Source organism: Thalassophryne amazonica, chromosome 5, assembly GCF_902500255.1.
Source record: "Thalassophryne amazonica chromosome 5, fThaAma1.1, whole genome shotgun sequence".
Lineage (NCBI taxonomy): Eukaryota > Metazoa > Chordata > Actinopteri > Batrachoidiformes > Batrachoididae > Thalassophryne > Thalassophryne amazonica.
The window spans coordinates 20,743,891-20,763,392 of NC_047107.1; the positions used below are offsets into that span (position 1 = coordinate 20,743,891).

At 40.3% G+C, this 19,502-nt stretch overlaps 1 protein-coding gene across 1 annotated transcript in view; it reads left to right on the top strand.

Moving 5' to 3' along the window:
- The first annotated feature begins 888 nt into the window (after positions 1-888).
- The window catches only part of angptl2b (angiopoietin-like 2b), a 39,640-nt gene continuing 21,026 nt past the window's right edge, over positions 889-19,502 (top strand). The window contains exons 1-2 of the mRNA XM_034169772.1: positions 889-1,430; positions 15,338-16,236. Of these exons, the coding sequence (XP_034025663.1) occupies positions 15,363-16,236 (874 nt within the window). The 5' untranslated portion in view covers positions 889-1,430; positions 15,338-15,362. The remainder of the gene's footprint in view (positions 1,431-15,337; positions 16,237-19,502) is intronic.

A 19,502-nucleotide genomic window follows, 5' to 3' on the forward strand; every position in this document is an offset into this window, starting at 1 on the left:
TGAATTTAGTGTTGGTGTGTTGTACACAGTAAAATCACCATTTTTCAATTTCATTTTATTTTCATTTATATAGCACCAAATCACAACAGAGTTGCCTCAAGGTGCTTCACACAAGTAAGGTCTAACCTTATTAAAATCCTCACCCTCCCAACTCTTCTGTACTTTGCTGCATGGTGAAACCATCTGATAAGACCGATGTTGATCAGCAAGAGATCAATCAGCAAGAAATCAATCATATTAGAGCAAAGACAACTGATTTTATATCAGATGAATAGGAAAAAAATTAAGCTGTAACATCACAAAAAATTGGCTTCTTAAACAAGTCGAGCCAGAGTTGTGTGTTTTAATACAACAGTGCATAAAATGCTAAATGTGGTCCATCACTCAAATAAGATGATTATTGTCTCATTACATCTGCAAAATCGCCAGGCCTCATGTCATTGTCTCTCTTCTGTCCCTGCGAACAGCAGATTCTGTTTTAATGAAAGGCGTGATGGTTTTTCTCCCATCAGCATGTGAATGCAGCATCTGACACACACCTGGATGTGTTTGCGACCGTTTACTTTTTCCTACCTGTCTGGGTGGAAAAAAAAAAAAAATCTTCAGTCCCAATTTGGATCTGATCACTGTGGCATCACTGCTGTGCACGGTTGTGGAAAACATGCAGATTGAGCCAGAAATAAAGTGGTGGCATAGTAGGGGGCAGGGGCATGGAAATCTGAGCAGGGTGTGCATGTGTGTGCATGTGTGTATGTTGTGGATCTCCTTTGTACTGGGGGGGTGGGGGGGGGTGGAGAAAGAAGGCTGTTGCTTTAAACAAGAATGTGTTCATTTTAACAGAGAGAGGGGGAGGCACTGTGCACAATTTGTCTGCCTACTGAAACACTGCTAGAGGACTTTCATTATTTAAAAGCAGGAAGGAGAGAGAGGGAGAGAGAGAGAGAGAGAGAGAGATGGGTGCGTTTGAGAGAGACAGCCTCTTAGAGCTGTGAGGCAGAAGTGATGGATTCAGCACACAGAACAGTGACAATCTTCTAACACAGGCAGTAAACAATCTGACCTGAGCTCTCACCATTTATCAAGGAACAACGTCCACCAGCAAACCGAAATCTCCGCTCGTATCTCGAAGGTGCTGCAACTTTTTGTTTTTTTGTTTTTCACAGTGGATTTTTGGCCAGTGTTTGCTGAAGAGTTGAGCTTGTTAGTTGCTAAATGACTAAATCTCTTTCTAGTAAAATTAAGCTTTAAATCAGTGCTACCTGTCCACTGCTGGAATGGACCAACGTGACAGAGAGTGAGTAGAAGACGGACAGAGTGCCGGAGTGCAGCTTTGACACTAGGAATGACTTTCTACAAGAGGAAAAATCAATCATTTCTGCCAGGAGGGCAAGGCAACTGAAGAAGACTCATCAATACGCTACAGTTATCTCGTAAGCATTGCATAACTTACAAATCTAACTGTACAAGGTTTTGGATGTGTGTAAGAAGTAATACCAAAGCTTTTCTTAGGGTGATCATTTGAAGTTGTTCCTGAATCAAAATCAATACCTTCGTGTGATGCTTCTAATATTATTGTGTGATCACAGACATTCTGCAATGTTCATAAACTGCCCAGTTGATAAGTAACCAGATGCCGAGTTGATGACTAACTAGAACAACTGATACCCTGTGAGGGGTTTTAATTTGGCGCAGGGGGATGCTGGAGAGCAGGATCTTTAGGCTCAGTGTTTCTCAGCTACTGATGAAACAGTGCATCATGTGCAAACACAGGACTCTGGTGATGTTAAATAAAGCTTGTCAAGAAGGGTCCAGTATGACAGCGTTCTAGTTCTTGAGTCTGGTTTTGGAATCGAGACATTTTCACTTGCTTGGTCTGATCTCTGAATTTAACCTCTTAAAACCCCAGAGTCCCCAAATTTGGGGACTTGCCCTGTTTGGAACATTTGAACACTCATAACTAACCAGTGCTGACACCAACATACACTTATTATATATCGAAATGTCAAGTGAAGGCTCCTCTACAAAAGTATCCACTTCAATCACATATCAACTAACCACAGCTGAAACGCAAAGTAAATAAAAGACATAAAGCGGAATTCATTTGTTGGGGAAAAAACCTCATTTACTCCTACCAAGTATTATTTACTTTTAATTTTTTTTTGCATCCACAACATCCCCTAGGACCTGTCTTTTAGCTGATCCAAACTTTTGCATTTTTGACCTTGTACAAGCTGAGAAATGAATCATAATGTATGGGTATGTGATTTTGGTGAAATAGGCTCTAGGGCTTAAGGGGTTAAAGCAATTCAACTCAATCTTGACTCGGTCGTGAATTAGAATTAGTAGACACGTTAATTAAGAATTATTATACCAAAATTAATAAATGAATTTGCATTGGATAGACTGGCATCTTGTCCACGGTGTACCCTGCCTCATTGGGCAGCACGGTGTCTTAGTGGTTAGCACTGTTGCCTCACAGCAAGAAGGTTATGGTTCAATTCCCATCCATCTGTGGCCTTTCTGTGTGGAGTCTGCACGTTCTCCCCATGTTTGCGTGGGTTTCTTTCGGGTGGTCTGGTTTCCTCCCTCATTTAAAGACATGCAGGTTAGGCGAATTGGAAACTTCATAATTGTCCAGGTCTCCCTTGCAAAAGAGGTCTCAATCTTAATGGGATGAACCTGGATAAATTAAAATGTCCTATAGCTGCTGGTCCAGCTCCCTACCCCTCACCTCCTACCCTTCCGTGACCCTTTAGTGGAGTAAGCAGGTATAGAAACTGAATGACTGAATAGTTCACATTGTGTTAAATGACACTATATTTGAAAGGACATCCACTTGTGAACCACTCGAGCAATGAGCAAAGAATCTTTTGTCATTAATTGTGGTTTCATGACTCACAAAAACTTTATTTGCTGCATTAATTTCAAAAAGAGACAGTGTTTTTTTAAGGTCTTGATCTCAGTTCGGTCTCGCCTCCCCAAAAAACAGTCTTGACTGGGTCTCAACCACTCCAAAACCCAAAGTGTTGGTCTTGACTCACATGTGACCCTTTCAGGTCTTCATCTTCTTGACTTGGACTTTATAAAGGTGGTTTTGTCTCCATACCTAGAATATGATTCAGAGGAAGACTTCAAAGCATTAAATGATGGTGTTGATGATATTACTTCTTCTCTCTCTAAAGAGCACCATTCATAGTCAAAGAAAAAAAAAGATAAACTATGACAAGCAGTCTGCTCTTCAGAATGCTCCCCTGGGCTCAAGAGGACAGGAAAGTACGCAGCTGAATTCCGTCTTTGTTTCCATTGCCAGGGTCATGTTTGGATAAGGGAACTTTGAGGTAGAACACTGGAAGTTACCAAAGCAATTCCTCCAGCCCCCTGCCTACCTGTCTGACTCCGATCACAAGTGCGGAACGGGAGAGCACATCAAGACGCACGACGCACAATTCAAAACCTCAATAAAATGAGGATTGCACTACTTGAAGTACAGTCAAAACAAATGCCATCCTTCACCATCAAACAGAACAGGTCAGCGAGGTTAATCATGATCAAAATGTCATGTTAGAGGCTTACGAGGATTACATGCTTGAGGAAAGAATGAGGTCACCCTCAAGGTAATGTAATAGTGCAGAGTTCCGTGAGCAGATTGAATTTGACTCTGATCCAACGCATATGGGTGTCATGCAGGAGACTCTGCAGCTCTGGAGAGTTTTGGCACTAATTGAAGCGAGTGGAAAGTTGACTCAAAGACTTTTCAGCTACTGGAAAATGAGATGCTTAGAAAAGTTCTTTTAAAATGACTAAAGGTTAACAAACAAAAGTGAATAAAGAAACCCTCTCTGCCAAAGGTTTGTTCATTTGGTTGCACGGAGTGTGTCATACCAGTGTGCCAAATGAGGTGACCTTTTTGATTAACTGTGTATTCAAGTCAGTCAGTGTATTAAAATCTACAGCCCCTGCAAATTCACCAGGTCCAGATTTTGTTTTTGGCAAATGGTAGAGAGCAAGAGCAATGCAAAGCATAAGCCCCCATTTTTCTGTTAAGCTGGTGTGTGGTTTTACAGTAGTGGTGATAATGAAGCTTGGAAATAATTTCTAGAGCACAATACTAGTGCTTTGTTTGTATAGTGAAAGATTGCTGCTGTGCAATAGGTATGTGGTGTATTGACCCCAATTTTCAAAAGGATACTTCCTCTAGCCTTCATCAATACACTACCAAGAACCGGTATCAGTAAGATGACGTATTTTTTAGTTACTGTGAAAGAAATCAAAATCAAGATGATGTCCGTATTGGCCAAATTGGGTTTGGGATAATGGTCATTTTGGAATGGAACCTTCCTCTAGCCTCCCTGAATTCAGTGTCAAGAAGTTGTGTCAATCAGACACCCTGTTCTTTAGTTATTGTGCCAAAACAAAAACTTTGCAAAAGAACGGATGCACCAACAGGGTGAAACAATAATGCTGGGGCCATAAAAAACTAATTCTTCCACTAAATATGGTAGAACAGGTACCTCAATGGGATAGATGTTGGAGTCCCAATATGAAGACCTCGGTTTGATTCCTAACCAGGCGTCCATGGACAAGACACTTACTCTGCATTGTCCAACATGTAGGTGCCTCAGTGTTGAGACCTCAATGGCTGGAGAAGACAAAGGGGACACCATACCTGCCAACATTTGACGTTACCAATGCGGCAGAGGTGGGACAAAGTCACTGTCAAGTCATTCTCAAGTCATGAATCGGCAAGTCACAAGTCTCAAGTCAGCTTGCAAACAGTTGGTGGTCATTATGACTTGAGACAAAGGGTACACCATACCTGCCAACATTTGATGTTACCAGTATGGCAGAGGTGGGACGAAGTCACTGTCAAGTCATTCTCAAGTCATGAATCAGCAAGTCTCAAGTCAGCGTGCAAACAATTGGTGGTCATTATTACTTGAGACAAAGGGGACACCATACCTGCCAACATTTGACGTTACCAATACGGCAGAGGTGGGACGAAGTCACTGTCAAGTCATTCTCAAGTCATGAATCAGCAAGTCTCAAGTCAGCGTGCAAACAATTGGTGGTCATTATTACTTGAGACAAAGGGGACACCATACCTGCCACATTTGACGTTACCAATACGGCAGAGGTGGGACGAAGTCACTGTCAAGTCATTCTCAAGTCATGAATCAGCAAGTCTCAAGTCAGCGTGCAAACAATTGGTGGTCATTATTACTTGAGACAAAGGGGACACCATACCTGCCAACATTTGACGTTACCAATACGGCAGAGGTGGGATGAAGTCCTTGTCAAGTCACTCTCAAGTCATGAATCGGCAAGTTACAAGTCTCAAGTAAGCTTGCAAACAATTGGAGGCCATTATGACTTGAGACTTGACTTGGGACTTGAGACTTGTGACTTGCCTATTCATGACTTGAGAGAGACTTGCTGGTAATTTTGTCCCACATCTGCATTGTGGGATACCCACGCATGAACGTGAATGCCAACAGCGTGAAGCGTAACTGGGGGGTCCGGAGGCATGGTTCATGGTTGCTGTGTGACTGCCATCCGGGGCGTGGGGTGATTCTGTGTTATGATGGATGCAGAGATGCCAGCCTCTAAAGTATGCACTTAAATGAATGGTCCATAAAATGTTTTCTTTTGTGCTCTTATGTAGAAGTAAAGTTATGCCCCCTGCCCAGGGTCATGTTCATTGAAGGGGAGTAAATACAGCTGTACACACAGCTTAGAGTTGTAGCTATAACGACAGTCACTGGATGATTAACATAGAAAGTATTCACCAGTTATTTTGACTGAATCTTGAGTGTTAAGGAAACAAAAATACATGAAGCATAACAGCCAAAAGCAGGCGAGAGGTGTAACCATGATTTTATGTTAATATTTGTAAGCACTGGCCTTATGAGAAACCAAATACAGTTTTAACAAAGTTTAGGCCACCAAAGATTATTGGTGGCCTAAATGCAAACCATTGTAAAAAGAAATCAGCAAAATCAATTTTACACAAGTTATTTATTTTCTTACCTGCAATACTTGAATAAATGAAGAGTCATTTACAGATCCAAGAATATATTACTCATTAAATGTCAAGTTAATTCATGTTATTTGTGTATTGGAGGGATGCAGTCAAGTACTATTGGTGTTGTCTACTTTTCTCATGAATTGTAATGTAATATTTCCTGAAGGCATTATTTCTGATGAAAACTGAGCTACAGTATCTTTCTTAGATAGTTAAAGAAATTGCTGTCACAGGCAACAGGGCATCTCATCTTCATGTGCACACCACAGACTGTGCTGTTACTTAGCATCAGGACTTTTCTAAAGGCAAGCAACATGGACAAATAAGGATGTATTGGACAAAATATTGGATGCTACTTGATGCATTTTTGTCAAAAGAAAATGTCCGATGGATGCAGATTGGTGGCCTACAATGTTGGAAATGCTACAATAAAACTGTGAGTCAATTTGATCTTTTTTATCAGCTCTTTAATTTGGAATTTTTTGGAACTGTTGTAGTGTTATTATTGGCATTCATTCAGTCATTTTTCTATACTCCAATTAAGTGTCGCTGGAGGTTGGATCATATTCCAGCAGTCATAGGGCATGAGACACAGTAAACCCTGGACAGGCTGTTAGTCAATTGTAGGGCCATTTATTACTGTTCATTCATTCATTTATTCATTCATTCACTTATTAATTTTGTGTAGTACTATGATTGCTGGGAAAGCCCAATCCATATAGCTATTATTATCATTACTATTATTATTATTATTATTAGTCGTAGTAGTAATAGTAGTAGTAATAGTAGTAACAAATGCCCAATTTTTCATTTAATAACGTGCCCCTGAGTAAGTAGCAGGACCTCCCAAACAAGTAAAAAAAAAATATGTGACTCATACCTTAGAAAATACAGTGTATCTGCTACCTTTCTTGGGAAGTTCTTCTTCTTTGGTTTCCAGGCCCTGGCTGTCTCATGGGATAACATAGTGTAGTCTATTTGCATGCCAGGATGGTAGTAAATCATCCAGCTCTTCCGTCAACTACTAAAAGCTCCCTGAGTATTTAGGCACCCTAGGGATTGTGATGCGCTGCTTTTTGACATAGTAAGCTAGTATGAGTACTTGGCTGGTGCCTTGGTGTAACATTTCTGCGTGCATTCGATTGGCTTTTTGGTTGATGCTCCATGTCATCGCGCAACTCATATCTCTTGGTGAATGTGTGCTGTGAGTTTAATGAATGTATACCTGTCTGCTCCACCGTCAACTCTTTACACATCTATGGCAGAGGAGTGTAATGAGGTGATGAAGAATGTGAAGAATGCCACACTCACACAGAAACGAGGGGGTGCCTGCCTTCTAGCCTCGTAATTAATAAGTGCTGAAGATGAGCAAAAAGGCCAGAGCACAGAGATACGCTGACCTACATCGCACGTAACTTAACATTGAGGAAAACCCAGATGGTGAATTCATGTAAACACAGACAGTAAATTCAAACATCTGAGTGTGAGGCAAACGTCTAAAAACGACAGCAGAGAAGCTGCCAGTCAAATCGGGATGAGTGGATTTGTTCACAGGCACTTTTAGGAAATGAGCAGTGACAGTGACATATACGAAACTCTTCAAGGCAAGTTAATTATTGTCATTACTGTCAACAGCAGTTTGTTAAAGTGATGCGACTTTGGGGCAATAGCATTGCTCCCGGTGGCAGACTGATGGGTAAATAACACGCTATCCATACAGACGGATGGGACTCTCTCCGCTTCCTGGGAGCCAAACACAAACAAGAGCTGTTGTTTGAAATCATGCATTAAGAAAAAAAAAAAACACACATGCTTCATCATAAGTTGCAAACATTTTCCCTTCAGCTTTTGAAGTGTAGTGAAGCCAGGCTAACGACGTCTAGCGTGGGGCTCCTCCTCAGCAGGGGCAAACGCAACTGCGTATGTCAGAGACACAGCTCCGGTTCCAGGAGGGGAAACCGCAGCGACCGCTGGCCAAATCATCATCAGCACATTACATGAAACAGGCTTTGTTGTATCATCTTCATCTGGACTTCATTGAAACCCATTATGAGTGATTTCTGCAGGGCCTGATGATCTGTGAGGTATTTCACTCTTAACTGATAACAAGGATGCATCTTTGAAAAAAAAAAGTCATTAAAATGCCAGATACTCCGCATCAATCAGCAGTGCTGAGGTGACATCATCCCACCAGGGTTTGTTGGAAGGATTAGAAGTATTAAAAAAAAGGCAAACTGAGCTTAAAAGGAAACAGTTTCATGGTAAATTTAAAACAGAACTAGACTCCTTGAAGTTTTGTTTTTAATTATGGCATAAGTCAAGGTTGCTAGAGCCTTTTTAACAGGATATGAGAAAACGAATTTTTCTCCACAAGCGTGCAGAAACTCTGACGTGTATGTTCATGTTTTTTTTTCCCCAAAAAGAAAAGTGTTTACGCATTCTATTCTGGACAGATAAAGTCAGACGAATCGAATGTGCCAAGGGTCATGTTCTGCATTTCTCATCTCCATGTCTCCAACCTAATATGTTGGCAGCACGCCCGGATTAATGAGACAAAAACATCTCTGCTCTCCTCCCAGCGCTGGTCTGAGTATTATATCATTGAAGATCATTTACGTAGCGATAAGCTATGGCGTATTTATGAGGAAAGCACATTCAAGGTCGGGAATCCTTACTCAGCTCTTCTCTATAACACTGTGATTAGTCACGCTGGTTGCTAGCTCAGAGGAGGTGTTACACAAGACCCCTCTGTAATCCAGCATACAGCAGCTTTCAATTAACTTTCACCAGGAGTGCAAGGCCTTGTTATCCTTAGACAACACTTACATTCTTCTCTGCTCCACTTTTAATAACATTGCACCTATCTGCAAAACTACCTAAATTTATCACTCAGTCTAACAAAAAATACTTTAACAGATTAAGACTTAGGCTTGGACTTGTTTTTATAGTCATTCAGTAAAAACCATCACAGATGTCACAGAATGAAATACTGATACAAAAAAACAAACAAAAAACTAACAATAACTGTCTCTGTATATGTGTATACACAGCATACAATAAATAAATAAAGGATTTTGAACATATGAAGATGCTACAAGGATAAAGTTGCTACCAGATGCTACAGTGTGTTCTATATCCTACATTCTATATTGCACAGTTCTTTCTATCGATTTGTATTTAACTATCTCATGTTTTGTAACTCAGGCTATGGTACTGTCTTCCTGATGGCAGGAGGGAAAACAGATTGTTAAAGGTGTGTGAAGTGTGCCTGATTAACCTTCTTGTCCTGGACAAGCAGTGCTGTTCTGCCAGTTCACCAATGGTTGGCAGCCTGGCCCTAATAAACTTCTCTGCTGCCCTCATGACCCTCCCCAGTGCCTTCCTGTCTGCAAGGCTGCTACTTTCATACCACAGAGAGGTACTACTGGTTAGTACACTCTCTATTGTTCCTCTATAGAAGGAGGTGAGGACAGCTGGGCTCAGATTGTCACTCTTTAACCTGCGGAGAAAGTGCAAGCGCTGACTGACCTTTTAAACCGGAGAGGATATTGATTCTAAAATCTCCTGTATATTTGTGTAGTGTGTCGGTAGCATGGTCCAAGCAGAGTCTGGTCTGCTTGAGGTTTCTTCCTCAATATCATCAGACGGCGTTTTTTTCCTCACCACTGCTGTGTGTGTGTTTGCACTAGGGGTTGGTAAGGTTAGACCTCACTTGTGCGATGCACCTTGAGGCAGCTTTCTTGTGATTTGGTGCTAAGTAAATGAAATAAATTAAATGAAATTAAATGTTTTCCTACTACTTTTTACTCTGATGGTCTAGTGTAGTGGTTAAAGCATTGGGCTTTGGACCAGAGGATCCTCGGTTCAAATCCCAGCCTGACTGGAAAATCACTAAGGGTGCATATATATATATATATATATATATATATATATATATATATATATATATATATACTGTATTTCCTTCATAATCTTGTCCTTGTGTCCTTTAGAATGCCAGTTCTCCATGAAGACAAGCTAAACTCTCTGAATCACAACCTTTGTTAGCTTTCCACCTAATCTTTCATCCTCATCGACAAGCACGCAATATCTTGTATTACATCTTGGCTGTTGAACAAGCAAGAAAACAAATATTCTTGGTACTTGTATTATGGGGTACTTTTATAGCCAAGAAAAGTTCACTATTAACTTAGCCAACTAGCTAAATAATGTGGTAGCTTTCCAAATGGCTGAAAAATGTACCTGAAAATGTCAATGTTGCTTGACTTAGATCAAGGTCATGGTTCATTTATTGTCATTGCAGCATGTAATGCACGAAACAAACAGATAAGCAACATACATACAAATACAAATAAAATACACAAGTTAATCATAATTAAAATAAGGTAAACATAAGAGCCAGTGTGGTGAACTGCAAAAAAAAAAAAAATAAATAAATTGTGACCATATTGCGCTCATTCCAGATTAGCAGCGTTGCATTAGACATATGATGTTTTGTTCATCAGTCTGATTGCTTCTGAGAAGAAAGACAACAGACGGGAGGTTCTGGCCTTGGTGCTGTGCAGCCTTCTCCCTAAAGGCTGAGGGACAAACAGTCCATGGGTGGGGTGAGGGGCTCCTTCTTAATACTGGAGGCTTTGCTCCTGCAGCAGCTGATGTAAATGTCACCGATGGAGCGCAGGTTCCTGGAAGGAACAAGGAGGGTGTGAACTGGTGTACTGGGCTAGCTTTAAAGTGGATATGACACTTAACGACAACATAGCCTTTTTACATGTAACAAAGGTTATATAATTCGATCAACCTAAGCATTTATGGAAAATGGACGCGGTTCTCCCGTTATATACAACATTTGAACGTCCCGCCACTGAAAAATCTGCACGCCTCATGACCAGCTTCCCGCTAAGCATAAAACCGGAAATACCTCACTGCCTGTAGACCATATTGGCTTGCACGCTTGGCGGCCGTTGTTTACACTTTTTTTAGTGGCAGAAACTTTAATTAAACACAGCTCTCAGGGACGTGTTTGTCGATATACCTGACCAGCATGTTGCAGCATATTGCACAAACACAAGGGCGAAAGGTTTTAGCCTTTTCAAGTTTCCACAGGATGAAAATCTCCGCGAAAAGTGGGTTCAGCAAGTTCGTCGTACAAGATCAGGTCTGACAAAGGGGACGCTATGGAGGCCGACCGCGTATTCTTTGTTGTGGTGTGCACATTTTGAAGATGGGTGTTTCAATGCCGTCCCAGCTTTGAAGGAGCAGCTTGGGATAAATGTATGTCACAAGAAGGTTTTGTTGCCGGGGGCTGTTCCAAGCATCTTTCCCTGCAGCACATCGACGTCCACGGCAAAGCCTATGAAGCGTAGAAAATCTGCTACATTAGAGAAATGGCAGAGAATGGAGGTGGATTTGTAGAATTTTGTATGTCTCGAGCACTAGAATTCGAATGCGTTCTTTCGTAGTGCATGGTGCAATTCCATACGGCAAATCTTCCTCTGAGACAGTGGCAAACATTTCACGTCTTGTACTGTCATGTCACATGTGCATGCCTACATGGAACCATAATATCCACAACCCAGTCTCACGGCAAGACGTGATTCAGCAGCATGAAACATACATTAATGTTATTGTAATGACGGTGGTCCGCAAGTAGTAGCTACACTATCGCGGGTCCTGAAAAATAACAAAGGCGGTAAACAGACGCTAGAATCGAAAATGCTATAATTATAGTGTTATAAACAGCAGCAACAAAAATCAAAGCCTCCCTTACAATTCCGTATTCTGCAGGCTTTCAAAATCCATTGGAATTGGTACATCTCTTGCCTCTACTTTGGCTCTGCCATAAGCACCGTCAGCATTATTTTCGCTGTCAGAATGTTCCTGGTTTGAATGTTCGTTCCGAAAGATACGGCTCCAATCTGTAGGGTCTAATCACTGCTGCGACATCCTCAGGATCGGAGTCAGTCTCGATTTCCTCACAGAAACAATCCACACTTGAAGAGGATTCAGAAAAGTTCTCGATCTCGTCACTGTCCATGCTGAGGCCTATCTGTTCTTGTTGTCAGTCGAACAGAGAAAGGTGGGACTCTACACGCTGTGACCTCATGGCATCACGTGACCGCTGATAGAACGCTGCCATCGCGCTTTCCAAGAAACACACTTTTGAGAAGCTGTACAAACTTTATTTCTCAGTGATAATGATTAAAACCACTTTCAACTTACTATACTGTATGTATATTTTTGATATTTATATCAGTTTTACCTCATTTTTTAGGTGTCATATCCACTTTAATGCTTCACGACAATGAACAAAAGAAGGCAGAATGGCACTGATGAGGTGGAACCAACAACACATCATTCAAAATAGTAATTATCGACTATTACAACATTTCCAACAATCCACAGTAATTTTCCCACAGTGCACTATGATTTTGCAGCATTTTCCAGTAAAGACTAGAGCGATGGCAGTCACAGAACGTGCTCATTTTTTTTGTTTGTTTGTTTGTTTTGAGTGATTCATTGAAATTAAGTGGTCTGAAAAGAAAGAAAGTGGTTCATATAGGTAATTTTTTGTGATGCTCCATTGTGCACCAACTCATCTGGGAAGGATAAGGTGCTGGGGATCAAGAGATCATACTACAGATTCCCACACAATAAACTAAAAAGGTGTCAACTCATCCACATATGCCCTGGCACTCATTAACTGATTTTCTAAAGTCTGTTACCAGTTGCAGTCAAAAAAAAAAAATCTTACATCTGTTATATGCCTTCAACTATTTTTGTAATAAATAAATTGTATTTACTATAACCTGAGAAAAGTAAAAGAGATGCATTTTGTCATTTCAGATAATCTACAATACTGTTACCCAAGAGTCTGAAGAGAAACGAGTTTGAAAATTGTATAGATATGTTATGTTTAATTGCCTTTGTATGTCTGCGTGAGCCTTATTTCCCTACTTTGATAAAAGCTATTGGATCTGTCTGATGTGACATGTCTGATATTTAAAACAGTTCCATGAATAGCATCACTGGCAAGTGTCTCATATTTTCCAGAAGCAAATATGTCCAGGCCTGCAGAAGGGTACAGATAGGAGTGTTTGTATGCCAAGGCCAAGCAGTGGCACTCACCCAAAGAGAACCTCATCCAGAACTACAAACTAAGCTGTAGATACTACCCAAACGGCATGTAACTGACAACAGAAATCAGCACTTCATTTGACAACAATTATTATTTTAGGAAGTGAAGGGACTGGTAAATGCACACATTTGAGAACAGAAGTTCTATTTAACAAAAGCAGAGTGGAAGCTCTGTACTCAAAGAATTTAAGCCTTTGGTCGCAAAGGCTTAAGGACCATTAGACTTGGGTTCCAGGTGTGTACTTCAGGCTAATAGGAGACCGCAGTCTCATTTGAATCCTCTGTGATATTGTGGGATTTGACCACTTATGGGGACCTCCATTTAATATATACACAACATAACTTCAAGAAGGTTTTGTTGCCGGGGGGTGTTCCAAGCATCTTTCCCCGTTTTGTTTTCGGCTATAATCACCGAAGTAATTGCGCAATTTTTTTTTTGGTTCCCGGTGGAGAAGTAAAGGCGAGGAGGTGGGAGATGTTGTGTCGGTAAGTGCTAGGCTACACAGCTAACCAGAGTAGCTCCGTTCTCTCGCCTGCAAAACCGCCTCGACACGTGCTCCGGATCATAAACAAATCACAACACATGTCCACTTTCCCACCGCATTGTCACTTTTTCTTTGCATTTTCATTTTGTTTGTGTGTAATTTTTCTAAAACCCTTTGAAAATTCTGTGGTTTGTACCCCAGAAGTAGAGAAATTGCATCATATGCGTCATATTTTACCCCTTTAGTGCCCGCTCCCAAACAAGACTGTGCTGCCCAAATGTCTCTGTCCATCCAGCTGTTAAAAGGCCAAGCTTGGCTGTGCAAATAACTTGTGATGGTCTGGTGTCTTTCCAAATGGAGTCTCTCGTCCACTTCACACTATGCAATGAAACCAAAGGGCCTCAGATTTACATAGGACCTAATAGTTTTAGTACTACTAGTAGTAGTAGTTGTGGTGGTCATCATATTAGTAATAACCAATAAAATTACTGTTTTACCTATTGACTGCATAAGCTACAAATGAACAGAAAGTGATTGCTTTTGTAGTGGATGTATGGGGAATATTTTTTGTGACAAATAATGAATGTTTATGAGTTCAGTGGTATGGATATTTCATGAGGTGAAAGATGAAAGGATGAGGTGACACCGAGTTGAATGGTACATTGCGGCTTTCACTGAATATTCATTCCATTGAAATAATGAAAAAAACATTCATTATTTGTTTTATATAACAGCTAAAATAGATCCTTGTCATTTGATAATGTATTAATTTATAAACCACGGAAAAGGTAGTTACATTTTGGTGTTCCTCACTGGTGCTTTGATGTCAACAGTCCAACATGAACTTTAAATAGATGCCCAAAATTGCTCTCAGTCATCTTGAAAAAACAGATAATTCAAAAATAATTCTGACGATGTACAAGTAGTATGTGATGCAGTGCACTGACTTTGTATACTTCCTCAGTCCAGCGAAAAAATCGCGTCAGATATTTGTCCAGGTTTTCATCCTAATGTCATCCTAACAGCTCTTTATCCCTCCAGACAGCTTATGGCATAGTGGATTTGTTTGTTTGTTTGTTTGTTTGTTTTTTGTCTTAGAAAAATTAGCACCATCAATTAGCTCATTCAAATTGTTGTCCATCAGCAAAACAAACTCTGCCATGTTTAGCTATACACTGCCCCCACTAGTGTGTGCATGAGCAGTGGTCGTAGTGCAATGGTACAAAATGAATGGAACCAAATTTGCACAGTAAATGGAACCAAATTTGCAAACTAAATACAATGCAACACAAATGGGATGAACAATCCATGTCACGTTACATAAAAAGCACCAATCAAATGACAAGGATCCACTCAGCTGTTATATCATAATGCATAGATTGAGTGCATCCATAAGTAGTTTTTTTTGCCTGCTTGCTGCTGGAAGGTCATTGGACAAATAACAACAGTGCCCCCAATAGCCATCTTCTGTTCTCACTCAGGATATCTGTGGAGGACTTTTTTAATGTCTTATCCAAATGAGTCTTGTGCATCGGGACCTGAACTGCAATCAGAAAAAAAAAAAAATTGATATAATGTCCATATATTTTTTTTCTGCTTTACTAATTACTGTAACAGACACAGTGAGACACTTATAGCAACCTCTTCTGTGCATGACAATGACATGCTTTATCTTTTTCCCAATTTTCCATAGGGTTTGGTGAGTTGGACAGAAACTCATGGAGCTCCCTTCACTGGTTTTGCTGGGACTCCTAGTTTATGGACTAATCTGTGGTGTCCAACACACTCAGGGGAGCTCATCAGACAGCAGCCATGGTAAGGGCAGGACCCAAGAAATTGACAATAGTGAGGATGGTCTGGAGAGAGAGCTTCTCTATACAAAGAGGAGCAAACGCGCTCCAACTGACTACGAACAGGACAAGTGTTCCTACACTTTCATTGTGCCTCAACAAAAAGTTACTGGAGCCATCTGTGTCAATTCCAAGGAACCAGATGCAATGTTGGAGAACCGGGTCAACAAACAGGAATTAGAGCTGCTAAATGTGGAGTTACAGAAACAGAAGAGGCAGATTGAAACCCTGCAGCAACTAGTGGAAGTGGACGGGGGCATTGTTAATGAAGTCAAGCTTCTGAGGAAAGAGAGTCGAAACATGAACTCCAGAGTCACCCAGTTGTACATGCAGCTGCTCCATGAGATCATCAGGAAGAGAGATAATGCCTTAGAGTTGGCTCAGATGGAGAACAAGATCTTGAACCAAACATCTGAGATGCAGCTGCTCACCAGCCGTTACAAAGACTTAGAACACAAATACCAACACCTGGCTTCATTGGCCACAAATCAATCAGCTCTTATTGCCTTATTGGAAGAGCAGTGCCAGAGCCGCCCTACCCCTCGTCATGTGCCCATCCCACAACCACGGCCACACCCACCTCCTTCACCACCTCTCAACAAGCCTTATCAACCCCCTGTGCTTCCTCGCATCAACAACCAGATCACCAATGAGATCCAGAGTGACCAAAAGTCTCTGACGCCTCTCCTTCCTACCATGCCCACTGGCACACATGGCCCTTCCACCACTGACAAACCCTCCGGTAAGTAAAAGAGGAAAAATTTACCTTTAAAATGAAACGTCTTAAAACGTTTATTATTTAAACTCTAATGACCATTTTGCTACAAATTTTTATATATTCTTTAATCCATCGAACTAACAAAACTGGGCAAATTAAGTAAATTTTAGCCATTGAGAAGTTAGACACAGTTTCAGTTGAATTCCCACTTCACCACAATTCAGTATTAACTTTTTAGACCAGGACTGCCCTATTTGGGGCCCGCATGCCAATGGTGATTGACAAGCTCTCTCTGCAAATTAATACACAAATATAAAAGAATATCTGCTGCCCTAAAATTTTGAGATTCAGAATGTTAATTTTCTATAAAATATATTACAAGTAGTTTTAAGGTAATTATATGTAAATCACATCAGATTAATTTTTCAACAGTATTTGGATTATATGTAAATCACATCAGATTAACTTTTCAACAGTATTTGGCCCACTGCTCTCCATCTAGATTAATTTAAGACCTTTAGAAGGAAAAAACATGTCACCCCTGCTTTACATGGTGATATAGGAGTACAATGAAAATTGGACTCATGAGTTTTGAGGGAAAATATTGCATAAGGTACAGTCATTATGGATTTTGGTTTGTAGGGAGTGTGTAGAACACCCTAAAGTGTAATGGACACATACTTCATCCATTTAATGGAGTATAAATGTAATCAATTATTTTGAATGCTATACATTTGTCAGATTGCAGTAACCCCTCCACTTGCAGTGGAAAGAGTGGTGATTCAATCAGTCTTGCTATGCAACCACCTTATACCTTATGTTGACAGCGGACACAAAAACAAGTTGTGCAAAGGGTGCATATTAATTTGTGGCATGTCGGAGCACATTGTGTTATTCAAGTTGCAGAAAATACTGGCACAAAATCAGATTCAGATGGTGGGTGCAAGTGGCTCAGCTTCACTGTGTTCATTGGGCATGGGCGATTTGCAGTCTGAACTTGACATCAACCAATCAGAGTGACACCTGTCAGTCCCTTTACATTGGGCTGTGCCAGGTCCACAGTGCTGTGGCAGTGGTGGGCACAGCTAACTGAAAAGTTAGCTTCAATAACCATTAAACTGCTAACTGAAAAGTTAACTTTTATAACCCTAAACCAATAAATCGCTAAAATAATTTAGTGAAAGTTACCACTAGCCGCTAACTTTTAGTACTGACTCGGTACGCAGTCAGCTACTGATAATTCAGTTTTGAGTTTAAGCACCGCAAGGGCTGCTGGGTAAATTCAAATTCAATCACAAACACAAAACAAACGCTTGAAAAAAATAAAAATAAAAAATGAAACCCCAAACACTGTCATCATCTTTATCAAAAGCAGTAAGTCGCAGTCTTAGAAATCACAGTTTATCTCTATATTATATATTTATAAACTGTTAACGGAGCTACGGCTCACCCATATTGCGTTCACACACAAAAAACAAATGTGCAAAAAATAAATACATAAAATACTGACTTTTGAGCTGCTTACATACCATTTTTGTCCACAGTGTAACTTCTTGCTTTCTTACCAGCGCTTGTATGCTTTGACATGTGAACTGGAAGTGTTAGCTAGCTCTCTGCATTCGTAAACAGAAACTAACGTATGATTTTAGGGTTGACAAACGTTTTTGACAATTAAATTTACTCACTTTACCAGAAAAAAAAAAAAAAATGTTAGGGGACTGAAAGTTAGCAGAACTGTGGAAAAAATGCTAGCTTCACTAATTACCAGTTAGTAGATTAGCAGAACTGTGTCCACCACTGTGCTGTGGTATCGAGACTTGTCTAAAGAACACTTGCTGGAGAGGTGATAATTTGAAGTAAGAGAATAACAACACTGGTCATCACAATTTTTCTTGCATGGAGTTTTTCAAATGATTCTGGATCATTTGGGGGCACTGAATCCGAATCTGGTGTTAGTTTTTGTCAATAACGTCACATTTTTGAAATATGAAAACATATTCCTCATATGAAGCATTGAAGCAAAAGCTGCAGTCTCGCACACCTCTTTAGCATCATTAACAATATTATGGCTCACGTTCACATTTTGCGAACCTGGTTCAAAAACTGCTTTTGAAGCTGATTTTGTATGTGATTAATAGTGTCAAATTCGTGACTGAATGAGCAACTTTGGCATAATCCATTAATACGGAACATGCACATTGCAAAAAAAATGTGATATGATAGAGGAAATCTGAGCTCAGATTCAGATTCAGCACCCCAAAATTACTCTAAATCAGTTCTCAAAGTCCATGCAAGAAAAAAAAATGTTGACCAGTTTAATCCATATATTTAGTTCATCCATATACTTACAGGCTCTGAAAATGGAAGTACTATAAAAACAAAGGGCTGTAATTCCTTTTTGTTAAATTCCTTGAATTAATGCTGAAGGTCTACACAACTAGCACATCTAAATTGGTTCATTTAAACTCGATTGTGGTGGCGTACAGAGGCAAATTTATAAAAGTTGAATTTCAGAAGTTGTCTCACTGTCCAGATACTTATGGATCTGACTGTATATCAATCAGCAAATTATTTGATTGAGTGGTGTTATGACGACATCATAAACATGTCGTGAAATGATGCAATAATTTTTCTGAAAACACACTTTCAAGACATTTCAAACACCAATTACGTTGGAGAAAATTATATCAATGATGTTACTAACTTACTACACTCAAAAAATGACTCAGTGGATGAACTCAATTCAATTAAGAGAAGGATTTCCATCTAAAGGCCTGCTGACATTTGCACAACTTTGTTGCACGCACTTGCACGCACTGTGCCGTGCAGGAGAGTAAACCCGTTGTTAACGGGTGGACACTGAATGTGAGAGGGGTGCTGGCGTGTGCAATTGTGCAAAGAGAATTTTGAAATGTTCAGAAAAATCTTTCACGCATAAATTTCATGCAACAAATGTGAAGTGGTAGTGAACATTGCGCGATCTACTCACAACACTACATGCAGCTCGTCAAGTCGAGTAAAGAAGTGAACAGTGTGAGTGATTACGTCAGCGCACCGCATAACAGCACAGCTCATCTGAATGATTATAATGAGATGTTAAATCTATCACAAACCTACTTTTACAGCTGCTCCCAAGAAGAAAAGAACATGCAACTGGTTTACCAAGCCATGACAATGTAAACATGACAAATAATTACCTTTATAGACAGCTCCAAATGCTTTCTCCACCTCATTCAGCACGTGCACGCACAAGAAAAGCAGCAGCTAGAGCACTCCTCTGTGATTCTGGA